We start from the raw sequence: 22956 nt of genomic DNA, 5'->3' as shown, positions 1-22956 counted from the left end.
GATAAGCAGTCAGAATTAATTTCTGAATATGTTTTGATAGATTAAAAAGCATTAATCAAGCAAATAATACTTTTAAATTGGGAATTCTTAAAAAAAATTCCCGTAGCACCATTTTGGAAGAGATATTCTGCTTTCACTCTAAACCAGCACGAAACACTTCTGGGATGACACCTGTGGGAACATAAACAGGTACCATCTAAAAGCAGAACGTGTGACTGTTTTCCCCTCAGTTCCTAATCACATGCACTATGGGAGATACGTAAAGACACAATCCAGTCCAGATGCCAGTAACCCCCCATACTTGGAGGATTACAGGCATCCTCTGCAGAGCAAAAGAAGCGTAAAGGCTGCCTTCACGCTTTGCCTGCCCTGCAAAACTCTTTGGAGACACCAGCAGTGCACCTCATCTTGTGGCACTGCCTGCCACCCCCCGGCATGCCCATTCAACCCCATCTGACCTGAGTCCCCCTGGGCACTCTGAGCCCAAAGGCCCAGTTATGGGGCTGGAGCATTTTTCTGATCTTGTAGCTGAGCCTCTTGAAATCAGAACACGAAAGCCTGAATGTAAAGTAGAACTGTACAAATGGCTAGGCCAGCCAATGAAGGAAGCCAAGCTTTTTAAAATGAAAATGTGGAACTGCACAGCACCATATGGTTGTCATTCACACACATGGCACATTCTGGTCCAGCACATCCAGCAGTCTCATGTAGGAAAAAATCAAAACAAAAGAAAAATTAGATAAACAAAGACAGTACCTACAGGCTTCAGCTCACATCTTTCTTCAGTTTCATAGACTATAATAGATCCTGGAACAACCAAAGTCATCTTTTAAAGAACTTCTAATCCATTTATCGTATATTCCATACATCACACAAGGAAGAAAGCAGTAGTACTTCAGTACTTCAAGCATATGGAAATATGTGGTTTACTGTTAATTTAACTTATTAACTTTAGGTAGGCCATAAGTAATTCAACTGGAAAAGTCAAGAAACTGAGCAGTCAGCTAAAAGCTTTTCTTCTGAAGGCAGAAGCAAAGCTCTTCCTCTTACGCTAAGAAGCACAACAAACCGTGGCTTCTAGAGTAGCACCTCCCTGGGAGCTTTTGGGGTGTCTATCCAGATCGCCCAAATGAGGCCAACACAAGAAAAGATGAAAAGAGCCGGAATGAGAGCATATCTGACTTTTGATGACATATGTAATGAGAGAGAAGGCATGTTTGCTTCTGAACAGAGAGCTTGAAGGAATTGACCTAAGTTTCTCCTGAGGTCTGGGTGACTTACAAATATCCTTCTAGATAGTTTTCTCTAATCCCAAAGCTCACTCATTTTGTCTCTGAGTGGTGACTTGCTCTTTTGGTGAATTCCTTATAAAGCCTCAAGGAGGATTCCTTTTTCCACTGAAGATCAGACTAGTGCACTGCAGACCTGAACATTTCATGTAACTTTAAGCCACACTGGATATTTTCTGGCACCAAAACACGCTTCTAATATAGCAAACAAGGACAAGAGCTGAATGCTACAGAAGGATTTCCTTCATCTTTGAAACAATGATAGAGTCCTTATGCAGAACAGTAGTGGTTTCTGTGGTAATATCTTTGGTGGCGGAAAGAAATATGTATGCTTGCTTAAAGAAAAGGCATGCTTGTGTTAAGCATGCTAGACTTTTCCTTTGCACTGTTACTTTTTATGTCACGTAACATAAAAAATGTATAATTGATTTTTTTTACCTGCATATATTTCTCTTTTAGAACTGTTCCTTTTTCTAGAATTGTGCATTTTGTGTTTGACTGCATATTTTAAAAAGTCCTGCAAATGGTGTAAGAGGGAACAGATTCAAAGGTGTTCCACTTGCCAACAAAAGATATGCTTCAAAGTTACTGTTATGACTCAAAATAAAATTTTCTGAATGATTGTACTTTCCCTTACTCTTTAGACAAAAATGTGTCTTAAGGGGCTCACACTATTGTTCTAAAAATAAAGCTAGGGTACAATCTTAAGCATGTTTAGACCAAAAAAAAAAAGCCTACAACTCCCAGTGTGGGAAGCTGAGGGCTTCTGGGAGTTGTAGGTGTCTTTTGGCCTAAAAAGAGGATTACACTTTTAGCCATCATTGTTCTACACAATGTTTATATCACACTAGTCAAGAAGAATCAGAGGATCTTCCAAGTGGTATTAGGTATCTCAATTGTATTCAAGCATGTAACATTCCCTCACTTTGATTTGTGCAGTCATTTGAACTTGGGACTTTGAACACTAAAAAATAGCCATGTATATCTTTGGCTGTAATCCTAAACAAACTGGTTTGGAAGCTGAACAGAAATCAATGAAGCTTCTGAATAAACAGAGTTAGGACTGTGTTCCAGATAATTTGTTAGACCTTGCCTAGCTCTTTCCACAAGGTATGAGCCAGTTCAGCCATTAACTACCGTGTTTCCCCGAAAATAAGACCTACCCCGAAAATAAGACCTAGCTGTGTTTATTCCCAGGGCCAGTGGGGAACATAAAGAGCCTTTTTAAACTTTATTTTTTAACTAAACTTTAACTTAATGCACAGTGTGGAGGAAACATGCTTGTGGAGGGAGCAGAGCTGCATAAGTCAATGCATTCTCTATAGTGCTGGCTCCTGTCACAGGCGGAGTGATACCAAATGTACCAAATGTACATGTATTCATGCTGTTGTACATGAACAAGTGTACTGTTGTACATGTTAAAAAATAAAAAATAAAATACGACCTACTTCAAAAATAAGACCTAGTGTGTTTTTGTGAGCCAAATAATAATAATAATAATAATAATAATAATAATAAGACAGTGTCTTATTTTTGGGGAAACACAGTATGTAAGTAGTTTGAAAGCAAGTAGTTTTTCTGCAATTCTGCCCCCAAACTGAATAGTGCCTTCTTCAGCACGTGCACAAACAGAAACAATTACAAACATCTCTGGAAGAGTGTCCTTTTATATTATAGCAGGCTATGGGGGTATTCTGAGTTACAAGACACAACATAGAGTACTCCTCAGGGATTCTGCCAGCATAGTTCAGCCCGTGCAACTTTCATAAGTCACACACAAGTTAGTCAAAGAGAGCTCCTGGAAGACCCCCATCCCATCGCAAGATATCTGGGAGGAATTTGTGGGTCTCCTCCCCACTACCACATGGATCAGACAATCATACAATAGTCAAGTTGGAACTGGCCAACAAGACCAGCAGGTCCAACCCGCTGCTCAATGCAGGACTCCCTTTAAACCATCCCTCACAGATGGCTGCCCAGTTGCATCTTGAATGCTTACAGTGTGAAAGAGCGCACAATCTCCTAGGCAATTGGTTCCATTGTCCTATTGCTCTAATGGTCAGCCAGAACCCGGCTTCCTGTAACTTGAACCTGTTATTCCATATCCTACTCTCTAGGAAGATGGCAAAGAAATCCACAGGTTCTTTCCATCTACATCAAGTAGAAATAATTCATTTTCGGGAGCTAGCCTGAAAACCAGTTTCTTTACTTGGGAACACAGCGTAAGAATATAAGAAGAGGTGTGCTGAGTCAAATAAAGCTCTGACCAGGCCAGCACTCTGTTCCCACAATGATCAACCAGATAACTAAGAGAAGGTCAAAAGTAGGGCATGAACACAATAATCCTTTCCTTCTACTATTCCCCAGAAACTGGTAATCAGGCATACTGCCTCATCCCAAATACAAAGCCATTAGGACTAGTAACATCTGATAGCCTTATACCCCATGAATTCATGAATCCACTTAACTATCTGCTGAGAGAAGCTGTACATCTTTTCATCTGTCCTGAATCACACACAAACAAGTAATACAGAAGACCCATCCTTGCTAACCACACATGAACAAGCTACATACTGTTAAATATAATACAAATTTATTTAGTAAGCCAATGTTGAACATTATACTTTACTGAATATAAATAAACTTATTTCTGACACTCCAGAAATTTCAAGTAAGCAAAATCTATGAACACTCAGCCCTTCCTCTAGAGCTAGCAGCCTTTTTTTAAACTTTAGTTTGCTACTTAGTCATTATCGTTGTGTTCTTGTAAAATATATTACTTAATAAAGAAAACTTGCTTTCTAAACTTGCTGCACACTTTGCTCTAAAAAAACAGCCTGGCTAAGGATTTTCAGGCAAGGAAAGGATGTAAAAGCATTCAAAATTACCCACTGCAAACCCAACACTAGCAATCATAAACATAATAATTTTTAGGAATGTGCTGTCCGTATTTATTCATGTTTTATTTTGTGTGTGTGTGTGTGTGTGTGTGTGTGTGTGTGTGTGTGTGTGTGTGTTTGATATATATACTGATCCCTGCCTTAGATTTACTGAGAACCAAATAGTTTTGCATTCAAAGGATTTCAATTTAATGTAACTAAAATAAAAAGAAGTAGTTTAAAAATTATAATTGCTAAGCAATTCAGCTGAATGCCACTTCAGCAACCATTTCCAACCTGAAGGGAATAAAAATCTCCCTCATCATTTCAGCTTTCATGAAATCAGTTTCAATAACATGTCTCAAGAAAAAATATTTGAGGAAAATGAGTTGCTAAGTAGCAATTCACTGCTTCTATTCTGTTTAACTCACATGTTAGCTGTGCACATACAACAGTAAAGAATAAAGATTATACATATTTTAATCTCTTCTCCATTTTTAATTATTATGCATAATTAATAATTGTCTGAGGCAATAATTTGTTTTTATATATGAATGTGTCCTGTATTTGGCTAAGCCTTAATTTAAAAGGACCAATCACTATCTGTGTTGTATACTTTGTAGCTATATAAGCTATACATGAAATATAGTTTAATGTGAGGGAAAAGACACTGCAAACAGAACAATAAGCTTACCCCATTTTTGTTCCCAGTAAAAGCTTTGAGCCAAATTCTCTAAGATGTTTTCAGTTCTGTCCTTTTCCTAGCCTTTCATCACCGAGAAATGAAACTTAATGCATTTCTGGAGATGCACTGAGCTGTGACGTCTACATTTGTGGCTACGTTTGCGGTAACAGCAACAGGAAAATCTAGCATGTGTTTTTTGCTCTCACTCACCATGTTCAAATTACGAAGCCTTTCTTAAAGGCACAGCTTACTGCTGAACCACAGAGAACTCAAGCAAAGCAAAGCACTCTAAATTTAGAACCAAAATTCTTTATGTCCTGCACATATCTATCAGGACATACATCTGATGTCTAACAGAAAAAAATATATAATCTTTGGACTAGAGAAAACTTTGGCCTGAGCCAACAGAATTATATTTATCTTCTCATAAAATATAAATCTTTCCAGGAATGTAGTTTCCCTTCCTTGGTTATTATTGTCACATTTGTAAATTACCAAATACTTATGAAAGTATTTTGCTGGATGAGGGGAAAAGTGAAATACATGTTGCTAAACTTTATTTATAAGTGGTTTCAACTCCAGGAAAGTTACTTGTTTATATCTCAGGTCTATCTGGATGTAGCCAAGCAAAATCCGAGAGGGTATTTTCCCACAGAAAATAAAATCAGCTACTTTGGTTTCTTTATAGTTATTCCACCTATTAATATAGCTCTGAACTTCCAACAGTCACACCAACGGAAATATCTGCACATGTTTCATTTGAATTTGAGGCCAATGGTGTGAAGTAAAACATGTTCCACTTTTAAAAATGGAGCTGTTTCACAGAATTACAAATTATATTTGTACAAATTATATTGAGCAACGGAAGTGGACAGAATTTAAAAGACAAAATGGTAAAATTGCAAAATCGTAAGATGCTATCCCCAGGAAGTATAACTCCTCAAGCATGCTAAAATTAGTATCAGTGCCTTAATTTTTCCTGTTTTGAAATTTAAACAATGGACAGTAATCAATGCTGTCCATGTGCTGGCAGGACACACCACCAGCGGAACAGAAAGCCAACACTTCCTAGAGCTGACAGAAAAGAGCCAAAATGCTCATTTCCAGAATGAAATACACTCAGGAAATAAGCATTTTTGCTTGCAGAGCAGGAGGAGCATGGAGGTGGAGCTTGCTTTTGCCCTATTCTAGCAAAGCAGCTCACCGGCCAAGTTTGGCTATTTAACTGTGGTGCAGTTCGGAAGCAGGGAAGATACGCTGTATCTCGGTGGTGCCAGTCTCCTGTCCTCCTACAGAATGCCTGCTAAACTCCTTCTCCAAGGTTACTTTTGCAGCCTCAGAGAAGCAGCTGGTGTGGTCCTTTCCACGACAGCTGTTAGGTGGGATCGGAGAAAGTCCCCCAGCAGAGCATGTCAGTTTCAGTGTCAGAGCAGTTTTCCTACATTGGTGCTGGAGCTCTGAAAAATTGCTCTATTTTTTTTAGTTCAACTGCTTTTGGCTACTTTTCAGTGCATATAAATACAACACTTATAATTAGCATGACATGTTCAGTAAACACAATTTTAAAAAGTAAGTCAAACAAACATGCTAATAAAACTCTCCACAGATGTAGGACAGTCGAAAACAATCTCGAAAACCTACATGATTCATTGGTACTAGTTTGGCACAGCTGGTGGTTTGTTGGTCCCAATATGTCAGCTGAAAAAGGAGATTTTCTATGTTAATGTAATTGTATGAATTTATATCCTACTACTCAATGCAAATACTTCAAGAGTGACATGCACACCTTCACAGCTGTGAAGGAATGCAGGTTTAGGGGTATTTAAAGAAACCTGTCTGCATAGACTTAAAACAACAGGGATTTCCTGCCCATAAATCCCATCAGAGTCCATGCAAAGGAGGTGAGGAGAAAGCGGGGTGGGGGAGGGAAGGAACTTGGGAGATCATGGTACTGTTTGAGATTGGTTTTTCTTGGGCAGTTATTTGCAGGCATGTAGTTCTGGAGGTGGGCAGTGGAAAAGATCTTCAAAAAACAAGAGCAAATGGATTTCTTGCTAGCAAATCCACTCAAAATCAATTCAATGAGAGAGCAAAAAAGGGGAGAAGAGAAAGATAGATGAGGTTGGGTAGGAGCTGTTGCAAAAATTAAGGTCTTCACCCAGAAATGAGGATAGACTCACCCAGCATAGACCTGGAGGTTGCTTTTGCAGGGGAATTTGCTAAGCATATAGGAAACGTGATCAGTGTATACGAATTGTCATATTACGGCAAGTTTTCCTGTGCTGTGGTCTCGCCCCACTTCATCAGTGAAATGTAGCATGAAGTCTAGGGGAAATCAATGTCCAGCTGTAAGGTGGGAGCTGAGAGAGGGGCAGCAGTTAATGCACTTCTGTCTCTCCATCCCAGCTCTGAGGTGGAAACAGGAAACAGATGTGTGCAACAGATAATTGCACAAACTTCAGATGCAATTTGAGCTTGGAAGGGGACCAGGTTCCTCCCCTCTGTCTTTTTTTTTTTTTTTTTTTGCTCCAGCTATAAAGAAGGGTCAGGCTCATTTGCTTGTCGGAGTCTGGCTCCTCTCTTGTCATGGTGCATGGAGTGTGGGCTTAATCAGTCTGGATACCTGAGCAAGAGCGGTGAACAGGGACAGGAATACTGCAAGCAACACACATCAGCCGTAGCATAAGAAGAGCTGTGCTGGACCAAGGGAAAGGCTGATCTAGTTTCCCGCAATGCCTGCAGTAAGTCTATGATGAATCCCTTCAGGTGCCCCAGCAAGTGTCATGAGTGGAAACGGACTCTGACACTGGAGATAATGAACAGTCATCACAACTTGTAGCCATGGAGAGTCCTACAGCAGCGTTTCAAGCTTGCTGGCAATATGGAGCATGCATGGGCATGATGGGCATTAATTAACCCGACACTGTCACGCAGGGATCCATTTTGTTCCTGAAGGCACAGCTGGAAAGCTGCCAGGAATGCTGCCGAGGCTCTAGACCTGCTGCAGAGGCATAAGCTCCCTCCATGGGATATGCCTGCCTCCTTGATTAGCTTAAAGAAGGTTGTTCCTGACAACTAGGGAAACGTAAATGTTTGCCTGGTTGCCACGTCTCCACATTGCCAACTAACCTGCAAAGATACTTTTGAACTGTCCAATCTCAGAAATGAAGCACTAGCTAGGCAGACTTATGATGCTTTCTGTGTTTTTCTAATAAAAGCTTAACCTCGTTGAGTTTCCTCTCCACTACCCATCCAAACACTTTCCCTCTGGATACCTGTGGACAATGTGGTGCAACCAGCTGTCAACAAGGTGGCATGAAGCTATTTCCCAATTTAGAAGTAAGTTGAGAAAGCTTTTATAATTTTTGGCAAGAAGCAGGACATAACTAACCCAGAAGAAAAATCCTATTGTGCCTTCTTTCCTCTGAGGACAGGCAACCAGATTCAATCATACTTTCCCTCTTTTCTTTCTTCCGAAATCTATCAATTTCTGCAGCTTGTTTTTCACCAGCATTTGAATTTCCTTGGCTATGTAACATTTCAGTCCCCTTTTCTGTCATAAAAGTGCCTCCTTATTTGTCAAATACCAATTTCCTTAATTTTTGTTTGTCTCTATCTTTCTAATTAAGCCTGTCATATGTGCTAGGGGGATGTACTAAGCAACCCCATTTTCTCTTCTGTAATGGAAATGCTTGCTTATCTGTAAAACAAACATGCATGCTTTCAGGACTATGAATTACTATTTGCACTAACTTCTTCATCATTTCAGAAATATATATTCCACATTTTAGGAAAAACGTAAGGCCTAAGTCTATGTGTGCACCACATAGCTAAAGCCCCACTTAGATCCGTGCAGTTGTTAGACATGTACACAGAGAAGTTAACTGTGCACGTGCATAGGGACATACAGAAATAACTTCTTGTTCTCCATAAAACTTCTCTAAACCCCCCTTGAACGTTATCCAGGTTTAGTGGGCAGCAACACAGCCATTGGTAGCAAATTGTCTCACAACCCCCCTTCCCCCAAAAGCCACTGTTTTGGGGAGAGACTAGAGTTTTTTAATCTTTAAGATCAGCAGAAAAGCAGTTTCCACAGAGTACTGAGGTCTTGCACATCCCAAGCAGAGCTGCAGACATCTTTCATATAACCGTCCGGCCAGCTACCCTGCACTGACTGCCTCAATGCCTTCTGTTAACACCCGAAAATTTCAGATCGTGCCTCAAAACTAAAACCACAAAAGCTCCCACCATGAAATATTTTCCAGCCTTCTTGTTTAAGGAAGTAGAAAGAAGAAGAAAGAATTCAACATCTTATGAAAGTACTGGTTGGCCGTATCACTGCCATCCACTGCCAACTCCGCACCATGCTGTGAGACCCCAGGGCCACCGCCGCCACCGAGATGGACCCGCGCTGGCCCCTCTGCACATTACTCCGCTACCTGGGACCACCTACGCACTCGCCCATCCCCTGGACACCTGCGCGAGAGGACACCAGGGACAGGGGGATGGTGCCAGTGGGGGCAGAGCCTTCATCTCACTGGCCAGAGCCTAAGACCCATGGTCTTGGGGTGGCACCTGAAGGGCTGGGGGCCCTGCTGGTTTACTGTGAGGGGTACGGTTGGGTGACTGGTTATTGTATGTTATATGGGCCCAGGGGCTTTTGCAAGTAGGCTGCATTTGTATTAGTTTTACTGGTTGGCTTTAAATTGATACGGGAGTTCCTGGGAGTGGGTGGGCGCCCCCATTGGGGTAGTTATGGGCACAAGAAGATATGACATTGGGGGTCTAACATGTCATTACAGAAGGAGGGACAGATGGTTAGTATCTGTTCCCTCTTCTGGTTCCACCTCCAACCGGAAGGTTCCTGGCAGTAACATCAACTGGCTCTCAGGCTTGATGGAGCTGCTACTGAATGCCAGGTTGGTCCAAAAAAACGCTCCCTCTCATCCATGATTTAATCATGGATGAGGGGGTTGACCTGGCATGCATTACAGAGACCTGGGCGGGAGAAGGAGAGGGCATGTCCCTCACCCAGCTGCGCTTGCCTGGGTACCTGGTGTGGCACCAACACCCCCTTGAGGGAAAAGGAGGGGGTGTGGCCCTAATTTATTGAGATTCAATCTCCCTTGCCAGGCTTCCTGTCTCTTTGAGACCAGGTCTAGAGTGTTTGTACCTGGTGCTTCGTGATCAAGACAGATTAGGGATTCTGTTAGTGTACGTGCATCCATCTGCCCAGCAGACTCCCTGCCTGAGCTGATGGAGATCGTCTCAGACCTGGTGTTGAGGACCCCCAGGATGTTGGTCCTGGGGAACTTCAATTTCCACGCTAAGACTGTTCTGACCAGGGCAGCTTAGGACTTCATGGCTGCCACAACAGCCATGGGGCAGTCTCAACACGTCACTGGTCCAACGCATGAAAGAGGCCACACTCTAGACCTGGTTTTCTCAACGGGACAGGAAGGTGATCTGGAAATGAGGTATTAGACTCTAACTCCTTTGTCATGGTCAGACCACTTCCTCGTAAGGTTTGAACCTGGGGCCAGTTTCTCCCTTGGTAAGGGTGTGAACCCTATTAAAATGGTCCGTCATCAGAGTCTTATGGATCCAGATGGATTCTTGAGGACTCTGGGAGGTTTTCGGTTGATAAACCTGGTGCTCCTGTTGATACCCTGGTTGATTTGTGGAATGGGATATGACCGGAGCAATCAACAAGATTGCTCCTAAGTGTCATCACCCATCATGCAGCGCCTGCTTGGTGCCATGGTATATGCCTGAGTTGCTGGTGATGAAGCAGGCTGGGGGACGATTAGAGTGCAGGTGGAGAAAGTCATGGGACAAATCTGACCAAACATATCTTGTGGTTTTATTATTGTACTTTCGGAATTTTATACTATGTAAGTTGTCCTGAGCACTTGTGCAGAAGGACGGGATACAAATGCTTGCATTAATTAATTAATTAATTAATAATATTAGAGCTCATTATTGAGGCTATGCTGTGGCAGTGAGGGTGGCGAAGAAGGGATTCTTCTCCTCTTCCACTGCATCCTCACAGTGCCATCCAGCTGAGCTTTTCGGGTAGTGCTTGGCCTATTACTTTCTGGCCTTAAAAAGGATCTTATTGCACCATCCATAGCTCACTGTGATGACTTTGCCCAGCACTTTAAGGATAAAATTGCTCAGATTCGCCATGAGCTGGACTCCACAGTTGATATGGTCCTAGAAAGGGGCGCATCTAGAGTGCTGTCTGGTCCACCTTTACTGAATGAGTTTCAATTGTTGTGGCCTGAGGATGTGGACCAGGTGCTTGGATTGGTCCGACCCACCACCTGTTCACTTGCCCCTTGCGGCTGCTTATCAAAGCCAAAAATGGGATAAGCACCTGGGTCCGGGAGGTCATCAATGCTCTCTGAGGGAGGTCCGTATCCCTGCCCCTTTGAAGGAGGCAGTAATCATGCCTGCTCTGAAGAGGGTGTCTCTGGACCCAGAGATGGCTGCCAACAATAGGCCGATGGCCAATATCCCGTTTTTGGGCAAGGTGCTCGAGCGGGTGGTGGTGGGACAACTCCAGGTGCTCTTGGAGGAAACTGACCGTCTAGACCCATTTCAGTCTGGCTTCAGACCTGGCTATGGAACTGAAACTGACTTGGTTGCCTTGTATGCTGGCCTGTGCAGGGAGAGGGACAGGGGGATTGTGTTCCTGTTGGTTCTCCTGGACTTCTCAGTGACTTTCAATACCATCGACCATGGTATCCTTCTGGATAGGCTGGCTGGGTTGGGAGTTGTTGGTGCTGGGGGACTGTGGCTCTGCACCATGGCAACTTTGCCACAGGGTTCCACAGGGTTCCATTTTATCCCCCATGCTTTTTAACATCTACATGAAACCACTGGGAGAGGTCATTCGGAGATTTGGGCTGCGGAGTCATCAGTACACTCTTGACACCCAGCTCTACCTCTCTTTTACATCTAGTCTGGTGAGGCAGTGGCTGTCCTTAACCAGTGCCTAGCCAAGGTACAGTGGTACCTCGGCTCATGAACGCCTCAGTTCATGACCAAATCAGGTCGCGAACAGAAAGTTCAGAAAAAAATTGCCTCAGGTAGTGAACTCCGCATCGGGTGACAATCGCGATCGTGCCTGCCTTCCCTGCACGAGCGCGATTGCAATCATGCTGCCGGGGGGGAGGGGAGAATGCCCGCAATTGCAGTCATGCAGGGAAGACGGTCGTGATCGTGGTCGTGCTGGGAGGGGGGAGATGGCCACGATCGCGCCCGTCTTCCCTGCTCAAGTGCAACCATGATCGCGCCCGTCTATGGCTGTGATTGCAGTTGTGCTCGTGCAGGGAAGATGGGCGCGATCATGGTCGTGCTTGGGGGGGGTCGGGAGATGGCTGTGGTCACACTTGTGCAGGGCAAACGGGCGCAATCGTGGTTGTGCTCAGAGGGGGAGATGGCCATGATCGTGCTGGGGGGGGGGGGGGGGGGGAGATGGCAGCAATCTTTGTTGGTCTTCGTTACTTTGTTGTTCTTTGTCACTTTGTTTCACATTTTTGTGATTAAAAAATGGTAACAGAATGGATTAACCTTATTTACACTGAACCTTATGGGGAAATCTGACTTGGGTCATGAACAATTTGGGTTGCGACCAGAGTCATAAAACGGATTAAGTTCGTGAGCCAAGGTACCACTGTAATGGGCTGGATGAGGGCCAATAAACTGAGGCTTAATCCAGACAAGACGGAGGTCCTGTTGGCGGGTGGCTCAGCCTTCCAGGGAATTGATTTTAGCCCTGTCCTGGATGCGGTTGCACTCCCCGTAAAGGATAGGTTTCACAGGTTGGAAATGCTTTGGGCCTTCTCTGTGGTGGCACCCCAACCATGCAAGACGTTCCCCAGAAATGTTTGCCTGGCACCGACATTATATTCTTTTCGGTGTCAGGCAAAACCCTTTTTATTTTCCTGTTATTTTAATATTTAATTGATCTTAACATGGGTTTTAGTATATAATTGATGGATGCTGGGGTGCTTGTTTTATTCTACTCAGTTTTTGTAAGCCATCCTGAGATGCTAGTAGTGCACAGGTTAGAAAAAAGGTTGTGAGACTCTGAAGACCCAGTATTGTGTAAGCAGGCCTATATGACTCTCTTATCACCTTTATTTAAGACGATCACCAAAATCTCCCCTGCTATCTTGTTTGCCTGGCCTATGATAGCCAAAGATATGTAAAGTACTCCCCATCAACTCCCAGCCTCTCTTCACATAAAAAAGGAAGAGGAGCTCACTGGGTCTGACAACTAAAGTATTCTTCTAACATCTAAGGAGCATTTTCAGAAGAACTTGGTTTAATTTTGGTTACTGAACCATGAGAAGAAGAGTAAAAAGAACAATACAATCTATAGACTACACAGGGGGAAATTCACTGTCATTTAGTGGCAATCACTCTTATACTTTCTGCTCAAAAGAACAGTCCTCCCCTCCCCTCCCCTCCCAGTTGCTCAATAGAGCTTCCCATCAGTTAAAAAGGCAGTAGATGTGCCTTTTAACTTTTAAGATTGTTGCACTATCTTCTATATTCCTTGCTTTATCTTCTTTGTTCTTTTGAAGTGGTCCATACTCCAGTTACTCCTTTCCTCCATTCTTCCTAAAATTCCATCCTATTCTAAACTCCCCAAGCCCATGGCTTCAGAGCTCCTTATTCTCTTTTATGTCTATCAAATTCTGCCCCCAGATTCCTGCTCCTCCTCTACTGGCCTCCCTCTTAAACTCGCCAACAATCCTCCACCAGAATCTGTTCCTCTCACAGTTGAAGTTTCTTTCTCCCCCACAAATGTCTTCCAGTCTCAGATTTCTTTCTTCTCTTCCCCTCTACCCATGATCAACCACACATACTGTTACTCATAATACAGTGTTCTCTGACCCACTGCGCTTCCATCCCCCTTCGCTTGAACACCCACACTTAAAACTGTTCTCTCCTTCCTGCGTGTCACATATGACCCAAAACAGAGTTTTCAAGCATCATTTTCAAATGGTAACATTTCAAGGATTTTCACTTGAAATTGCATGTGATATAATACAGCTAATTAAGTGGGAGCACATAAATTCATTGTTCTACCTGGGAGGAGGGGAATACCAGTCATCCATATCTGATCGGAACTTCATTGGTTGTTCCTCGGCTGACGGATAGCTGCTGTAGTAAGGGAAAACAAGATAAATCCTTTCTTAGAACGTTAGGCCATTATTTCATACCTAGAAACATTCTTTTTTTCCTGTCAAAATGATATATTCTATCCATGGTATAAGTGGGCTTCATAAGACTTGCACTGTATGAGAAAATAATGCCACTCCCTGCCAAACCAGAACAAACAAAAGTCATCCAAGAAAAGACAGGAACTTTAAAAAGGATATGACATGGTAAGATCTAATTGGCTGACAACAAGATTAGGCAAATATACAAGAGAGAACTCACTCCTTTGCACAGGGATTAACCTCCAGTATTGGTGCAATTAAATTCTATGTCAGAGGTGTCCAGCACCTACAAAGCATCACAGAAGAGTGTCGTGTAAAAACCTTACTCAGGCTATGTTGAGTTATGACAGTTTTTACCAGATTCTGAGAAGTCTTAGGGAAGGGCTCCTAAAGAGCAAATGAAAATATCTGTAACAAGTGGAAGAAAAGATTGGCTTGTATCCTCAGGGAAGCAAACTCATGGCAGCTAAAGGTTTCACATCCTCTCTTTTCCATGCAGCCCCTAAATCCAATCCAGAAGGTCCTGTGGAAAGCCTGCGGACCTTCCGTAACAGTGTCAGAAGTATACAGAGGGCAGGAGGGAAGAAACACTTCAAATTAGGCAAAGGAAGAGAAACTTCATGTAACCTTCCTTCCATTCACTCCTCTTAGACTCCAAGTAATTGTTTGTTTAGGATGCTCTTTATATACAAAACCAGCCCATTTACTTCAATTATTCCTAACCAAAAACGAAGAAACAAGAAATTACTGACCTTTTCCTCTCTCCCCTTTCAGCTTTTTAAACAATTAGGATATATACACACAAGCCCGGAATGTATATAATTGAGACAGACAGCTTGCCTGAGCAGAACTGTTTTTTCTGAACTCAAAATTGTTTTATTTATTTATTTTTTTAAAGAAAAAACCATAAATGGTAGGAGGCTGAAATGTGGGCACTTTTTCAACCAGGCATGTTGTGGGCTGAAAAATGTCCTAGAAGGACCAATCTGCAGGAATGCATATGTGTATGTTATAGTACAGAATATAAGCTAGGGGTATGCTAGTTACATGTGGGCTGAAGATGAATATAGTGGCCGATTAATATAAGCTTCCTTGATGGATGTTCTCCAGTCATGGAAAGACTTCACCAGTGAGGGCCACTGGACCCCATACTGATATTTTCAACACCATCTTAAAACCTTCCTCTATTCCCAGGCATCTGGCAGCAAATGATAGGTTTTTAATTAGATCATGGTGATATTGTTTGGATTTTTGCATCCCTACTGCATCTGCTGTCTGGCTGTATGTTTGTATCTGATCTGTTTTTGCATTATTCATAATATTGTAATTTTAAGAATTCTAATCTGTGTAAACTGCCCAGAGATCTTTATGTATTGTACAGCTTAAAACTGAAATAAACAAAATTAAATACAACCATCATCCCATTAGTAGCCCAGCTGTGCAACGAAGTGCCACTGAGGACTGAAGACTGGGAAAATATGAGCGGGAGAATGTTAATTCATTCATGTCCTACCTGTGGGTTTCTTACAGACCTCTGGTAAGTCACAATGGAAACAGAATGCTGGACTAGATATGTCTTTGGTTTGATCCTGCATAGTTTTTCTTATGTCCTTATTTAAAGTTGAATCTTCCTTTTGACAGCATGGTAGGTTTAGATAGAATGGCATCCTCTAAGGAGACCCAAACCCACATGGAACAACTCTCACTCCTAGAATCTTGCTTCAAACTGCACAAATGAAAAGCTATCTAAAAGCAAAAGGACATGCCAAGCAAAGGACTTAGTTTCAATTTTGGTATTTAAATGAGAGTAGATGTGAGGATTTTTATTTGCAGATTATCTAGCAAAATGGTCACAGCAACTACAACATATTCCTTTCCGATCATACCTTTCAAATAGCTGCGAACTACATGTAAGCTCTTTAATTTCATCAAATCTTTGCAAGTAGTCGGAGCAACAAGATCGATTATTGCAGGTCCCACAGCAGTACACTGGGCATGATATGCTCATATAAAAATTTCCATCTGAATCTTTGTATGCCTTGCAGTCCTCACAGAAGACTAGAGGAGAAAATCAGAACAAGCAAAAACATGTAAGTTACACAATGAACTTAAAGCATTCCCAATTCGAATCAATACATCTTTTATTTGCATGTTTTTTGCATCTTGAAAGCACATATTTGACTGCTGAATAATTACATCTTTCCATGAACAGTATATATTTGAAGTGAGTAGGTGATCTCTGAGAAGTGATAGCTTTAAAATATAATATCTGCAAACCTCTACTGAAACTCATTAGGGGAGTGTTTTGCCAGGTGGACATTATTTTTCAAGAATGTCTATTCTGGGGGCTTTAAGGGGCTGTTAATGAATTAAGTCAGAAGTGACCTGTTGCCTCTATGCACTATTAAATATCCAAAATGGTTAATACACCTCTCTTCAGACTGGTAGCAACCATAATACAAGGAATCCTGTTATTTCCAATACTGTCTGTTCAATGTTCTCCTCTGGCCTTTGATTACCAATTCGAGTAGCAACTCCTAATTCAATACTGAAAATATGTAGATTGCACCCTAAAATAAAGATGCTTGAAGTACAGCTTGAGTATACTTTCTCTGCCATGAGATATGTTAGTGATGTGTTTCCCAGGCTACTGGTGCAACCAGAGTTATAGCCAAAACAAACATGAGAACTGTGATCAGCTCACATGACTTTCTGATTTTATATGATCTTAAAAGCAGCAACCAATTCAGATGGAAGCAGTGGTGCTAGATGAATGGGCTAAACCTCCCCAAAGCCTTTCTCCTGCGATTCCTTTCTTGGTGCTACCATAACAAGCAGATGGACAGAACTCTTTGGCTTGGATCTAGAACTGCTCACCTTCTTAAGGTTATGGCAAATCCAGTGGAGGCTCACACTCATGGTAACAGTAGTAATTTCTCACCTCTGCAGCCCCATGACACCACTTCTCAAGTTGTTCCAAGGGGTCTCCCATTTTGACAAAATTTTAGGGAGCACAGGGAGAGGCAAGGGGAAGGAATCAGCAAAGATCACCATCCCCACCTCCACTTCTGATAGTGTGAGCATCTTGTGAGCCAAATTCTATTTATAAGATCTCCAGTACCTTTACATTATTCTGAATTATCTGTAGAATGTTTTAAAAAATATTTTCCAATGTTAAAACCAATGACATTTTCTACAATGTCAAAAGTAAACATCTGTTCCAAGAAATCCCATTGATCAAGCTAAAGCAAGATGAAACCCTGGAAAGGAAACTAACATGGCAGCCATAGCCAACAATGATTAATTTACTCTGCAGTCAATTTAGTCTGCATTGCCCTGGGACCTGCATATATAAGGGCCAAACCAGATGTATTTGTGTATGTAAAGCAGGTGCTCAGGGCAGCTACATTTATCACTCAGTGGAGCCCACAGGGAACCATAATGAAATCTGACCGTTTCCTATAAAAACTTAAAAATGCCTATTTCTTCCTGTGATGTATTTTATTCCACGTGACACCTGGGTTTTTCTGTTATGGCCAATGAAGGAGAAAAGACCTCACTTCAGCTGTTCATGCTGCACTCTGCCAACCTCACACGCACTTTAGAGGCCTTGGCTTGTCTTATCAAAAGGAACACTTGCTCCCTTATAATTTCTCCCCTTCTGACTTCTCTCTTGACTTTCTATATTATTCACAGCACAAGCTTGACTACTAAAAGTAAACTCCACTGTGCTGAGTGGGACCTGCTTCAAGGTAGGTAAGATCATAGCTACAGGTTCAGCTCCACCTATTGACCACGTAATTCTCCCTGAATAACTTCCATCAATTTTTACTCTCCGTTTCTCTCTGCTTCTACAAGAACATTATTTGGTGTCCTAATGGTCGCACAGATCAAGCATGCTTCCTTATACAGTTAACTCTTCCCATTTAAGTGATTTCTACTTGTTTCTATTTCTCTGAGGTTGTCTTATTAAACATTTGTTGTGAGTTGTCATGACTGGGGTGGGGCTGGGCTGGTGGTTAAACAGAAAGGAGGAATATATGTCAGTAAATGACAATAAAAAAGAACTCATGCTGTAATTGTTTTCATATACTTCATGACCAACACTTCTTAAAACCATGCCTTTCTTTTACACGACCAAGCAGTTACTTTTCCTTAAGTCATTATGCCTCAACCTCAAGTTCCTAGAACGTAACAAAAATGGTTTTCCTTTCTGGTCCTCTAAGCCAGTGGTTCTCAAGCACCGGTCCGTGGACTGACGCAGATCTGCGGGAGATCTCCTGCCAGTCCATGGGGGTTGGGGGCACATCCTGCTTGTCACGGACCGGCACAGGGGCTGGCTGTGCTCCCCCACCTCTTCCTTGGTTGTCACTGTGTTCACAGGGGCCGTGTGCTGGTGCCGCCAGGGGAGCCACAGAGGAGAAAGACAGCTCGTGGGAGCTGGGTGGGAGCCGCACTGCACCGATTTCAGTATTTTGTTCTTTTGTTGGCATTTTTTGTAGCTCAGTTTCTGGTTGTTTTGGAGAATGTTCATTTTTTTTGGTATTGTCTTTGGAAACTAATACACAGAATACTGTATTATGTGTATGGTGCTTTTTGTTTCTGCCTCAGCGGTTCCTGAGATGCTTTTCCTGTTTTTGCCAGTCCCCAGGTATGGAAAGGTTGAAAATCATTGCTCTAAGCTTTGCCTCCTTCACATTCAACACAAGCTCATCTATTGTGTTTCCCATCTCCAAAACAACAGTTTCACATGTTTTAAAGTTTATATACAAAAAAAAAAAACCTGTGCTGGAGGTAATGTAAATTGTATATGTTGATTACTCATGTGAAGCAGGGGTTAATGCTCTATCTAAGAGACCAGATAACTGCCATTCATGTGGTGGGTTCCAGTAGTTGGGGATGGAAAGGCAAATTCCAGCATTTCATAGAATCATAGAATAGTAGGGTTGGAAGGGGCCATGAAGGCCAAAGAGTCCAACCTCTTGCTTTTGCAGGACACCACATTACACCATCCTACTCAGATAGCTTTCCAATTTCTTTTTTAATGTCTCTAATGTGGGAAAGCCCACTCCTCTCTAGGCAGCTAGTTCCACTGTCATATTGCTCTGACAGTGAGGAAGCTTTTCCTGATGTCCAGCCTGAATCTGGGTTGTTGCAATTTGAACTGATTATTCTGTGTCCTGGGATCAGCAGGAAGAGATCTTGACCTTCCTCTTTGTGACAGCCTTTAGAGGGATATCATGTCCCCCCTCAGTCTTCTCTTCTCAAGGCTGAACATGCCCAGTTCTCCCAGTCTCTCCTCATAGGGCAGTGTTTCCAAATCCTGGATCATTTTTGTTGTACTCTTCAATCCCTTCTCAAATTTTCCAAGGAACCCTCAGTTAAGACCCATTTCAGCCTCCATCTTGAAGTTGCCTGGGTCCTGGTGCCCATGCCAGTTAGTCAGCCACCTATAACCTGGATGCTGACTATCCCAGACTACAACAAAACCCACAGATAGGAATGCAAGGGATTGTAGTCACCTTTCTTGATATTTTGAGTTCTCCCTTCCTTCTGGTCTTTCTTCACTGTAAAAGTTTAGCTGAGGGTGGCACAACAATGGCCCACTGAGCTGGAGGCAAACCATCAACATGCCTTCTGGTTTCCCTGGTACTAACCAATAACCTTGTTTTTGATGTCCAAAACTGCCAGCCAACAGCAAGGGGTTTACTGAGCTCCTGGCTCACACATGGATGCTGTCAGTAGCATTTAGCTTGGGATCTCAAGTTGAGCATCCCTGCTTTAGCCTGTAAACTCTTCAAGTCAAGTCAAGTATATTCCTTCCCCACTTTCACCTTTTCCTTATGCTGCAAGTCACTATGGAAAACGGTAATCCTCCCCACTGTCGACACACTGTCTAAATTCTATGGACCAGAAACATAACTGTTGCACATGCAACTATCTCAATTAGTATATAAACCAATAGCACTATATGTGCTAGGGTGACAACTTGTGGTTCACCAGAAGTTTTGGCCTACGACTTCCATCATTCTCACCATTGGCTTTGCTGCATTGCATGAGAGTTGTAGGCCGGCACTGGAAGACCACCAATTTTCCAACCCTGGTACATACACATTATGAAAGCAGTTACAGGAATGTTACGATTTGTGAAGCAACTCTTGGTCAAATGTTTCTTCTCCATAGTTCTCCAAGTTCCTTTTTACGACTAATTTCTAAATCATTTTTTGCAGAGCCTTTCATGAATCACCCAAGCTTCACTTCAATTTCTACCCCATAGCTGCCACACTCCTTTCAACCCTATTCTTACTACTCAGCATCAAAACCTCTCCCTCTTAGCTGTGGCAGACCTATGTACAGTGGTTAACCCCTATGGCAATACAATTACTAGCAGCATTTATGATTTGATACTACGGGTTAATATGATTTGATACTATAGGTTAATATGCCATCATCTAAAAGTTTAATAAGTAAAATAATTAAAATTCACTTTTAATTAGTTTCAGAAGAAGCCAAGGATCACTGCTATTTCAACCACTCTCTTCAAGCTTAACTACATTTACATTAACAAGGCCAGCCTTATCACATTTTTAACTTTTAATATCTACCATAAAACTGGGCTAACACTCGAGCCTTAGCTGACATTTCCTCATTCTCCCTAATGCCGATGATACAGCAAAAACGCCTGGGACATGGCCTGGGTTCAGTAATGAGCAGGATCAGGGTGAACAAGCCCAGAGAAGATGGAAGTGTTGTTGGTTGGTAGAAAGTCTGACTTGGGGATCCAGATTCCAGCTGCAGGGTCAGCCCCATAGCTTGGGAGAGGTCCCTATGCTGCCCCTTGATTGTCAGGTGGGAGCAGCAGAGAGGGATGCACTTGAATTATTATTCTTGATGTGCCAATTGAGTCCCCTCTGGAATTGGTGATGCTTGGCAACCAATTCCAATAAACCATGCCTTGCTTCTATCATGTTTAGATTAATGCAATGTGCTCTATGTGGGGTTCCCCCCCCAAAAATAACCAGAAGCTTCACAATGCAGCTGCTAGAATACTAACTAGCACATGGTATCAGAAATATATTATACCATTCCTGAAGCCCTGCACTGGCCAGTTGCCTTTTAACCTCAAATCAAGGTGCCTATTTCAACCTAGGAAACACCAAAAACGTTAAGATCTGACCTCCTACGGGACTGCCTGTCTCATTACTGTTGTAAACCGCCCAGAGAGCTTTGGCTACTGGGTGGTACAGAAATAAATAAATAACAATAATGAACCTGAGCCGTTTTCAGAATACTACTGTGCACAGAGATCACAGGGTTTTCTCCCTTGTTGTTCCTCAGCAGTGGAATACATTCTTTCAAGAGCTATGCTTGGCCTTCACTCTCTTGCCTTTTAGAAAGTGTGTGAAGACACATCTTGTATATTTTTTAAATTATGTAGCCATTTAAACTATTTGAATGCTTTCATTTTTTGTTGTGTTCAGGTTGAAACGTTCTAAACTTGTGCACCACCATGATGGCCTTTAGCAAATAAGGCAGCGTATAGATATTAATGATTTACATACATGAATGAGAACTCTCTCAAGGTATATTTATACTCCATATTTTGGTGGGAGTCCAATTCCTAGAATCCAGTTTCACATGGGGCTAAGAAAAAATATTTCCAAATAGAGTATCTGCATCAAATTACAAGGTATTCGGCCAAAAAGTCTCTGGAATTTTTCCAGCTTTGGCAACAAAAAACAAACAAACAAACTACCAGGAAGCAGTTAGAGATAAGAAGAAAAAAGCAGAGAGCAATACAATTAATCCCACCCATTGAGGGTGGCCTCATCAAAACCACTTGTAATGGGGCTACAAAGGTAGTCGCCTCTAAAATGTAGCGGATGCGGTTATGCCGACTATTCCCACCCAAGTGACCGCGGACCACTCACTTTTCCCTGGATACAAAGCCCAGTGAGTAGGCTCAGAAGAGGCCAAAAGCAGGAGCGACAGTTGAAAATCGTTCACAAAAGGCCTCGGAGGAAACATGTGGCGTGCCCCCCCCCCCATACACGCACTTTTCCTTGGGAGGCTGAGGCCGGGTCTCAGCATGCCCTTTAGCAAAACATTCAGAAATAGGAGGGGCTGCCGCCAGCCTGTCCAGGGAGGAGATGCCGGGACGAGCGCCTTCCGTCGTTCAGGTGCCAAAAAGCCTCGCTGCCCCCCCTCCAAGGTGAGACCCCGAGGATGCTTGGACAGCCCCTTCCGGCGCTCCGAGGCGCGGGGCGCCGCAGTCCTCCACCCGCACTTCTCTCCGAGCCGGACTCGCTGCAATCGTCGAGGAAACTGCATTCATCGCCGACCCGGACACTAGCAAGCTCTCTGCCGGGATGACTCAGCCGCTCCAAGGAGGAACCGCCAGCAGCGCCCCGCGCCTTCCTTTCCCCCCGTAGGGGATGGAAGCGAGCGGGCGGGCTCTCCATGGGACCGACAGAGGGAGTCGCCCGCGGAACTTCCCCGCGCCCCGGGACGCGCACTTACCGAGCGGAGGCGGCGCGCAGAGCCAGAGGACGGCGGCGAGGCTGAGGAGGGGGCTTCGCGCGAAGGCCATCGCCGCCGCCCGCCTCTCCACGGGGCCAAGGAAGGGAAGCGCCGCTGCCCCTCGAGCCGCAGCGAGCCTCTCTGCGTCGGCGAGCGAGAGGCTGGACGAGAGCCCCGCCTCGCCGGCCCGCCCCCAGGAGCGCCGGCCCGCGCCGAGAGGAGTGGGCGGGCGGCCCGCAAGGGCTCTTCGCGCTCTCTGCTCTCGCTCCGGGCGCTCCGCTCCACGCGCTCCGGGCCGGCCCGGGCGGCTGCCGAGGCCACAGGCCGCTCTGGCTGCGCGAGTC

The 22956-nt window shown here is 43.4% G+C and overlaps 1 protein-coding gene across 3 annotated transcripts in view; it reads right to left on the bottom strand.

The window, feature by feature from the left end:
* Nucleotides 1–22743, bottom strand: part of SHISA5 (shisa family member 5) — a 32198-nt gene extending 9455 nt beyond the window's left edge. Inside the window, exons 1-3 of one of the 3 annotated variants that reach the window (XM_044451259.1) lie at nucleotides 22613–22743; nucleotides 15979–16150; nucleotides 13959–14033 (exon numbers count right to left, since the gene is read on the bottom strand). In XM_044451259.1, coding sequence (XP_044307194.1) covers nucleotides 13959–14033; nucleotides 15979–16150; nucleotides 22613–22682 — 317 coding nt within the window. In that variant the 5' untranslated portion in view covers nucleotides 22683–22743. Of the gene's footprint in view, nucleotides 1–13958; nucleotides 14034–15978; nucleotides 16151–22149; nucleotides 22462–22612 lie in introns of those variants that run through there. The other 2 variants (XM_044451257.1, XM_044451258.1) reach the window with 2 other exon arrangements.
* Nucleotides 22744–22956: the final 213 nt, after the last annotated feature.

The sequence above is a fragment of the Varanus komodoensis genome, unplaced genomic scaffold (genome assembly GCF_004798865.1).
Source record: "Varanus komodoensis strain SLA01 unplaced genomic scaffold, ASM479886v1 scaffold6_2, whole genome shotgun sequence".
Lineage (NCBI taxonomy): Eukaryota > Metazoa > Chordata > Lepidosauria > Squamata > Varanidae > Varanus > Varanus komodoensis.
This window is presented reverse-complemented; position numbering and strand designations above follow the sequence as displayed.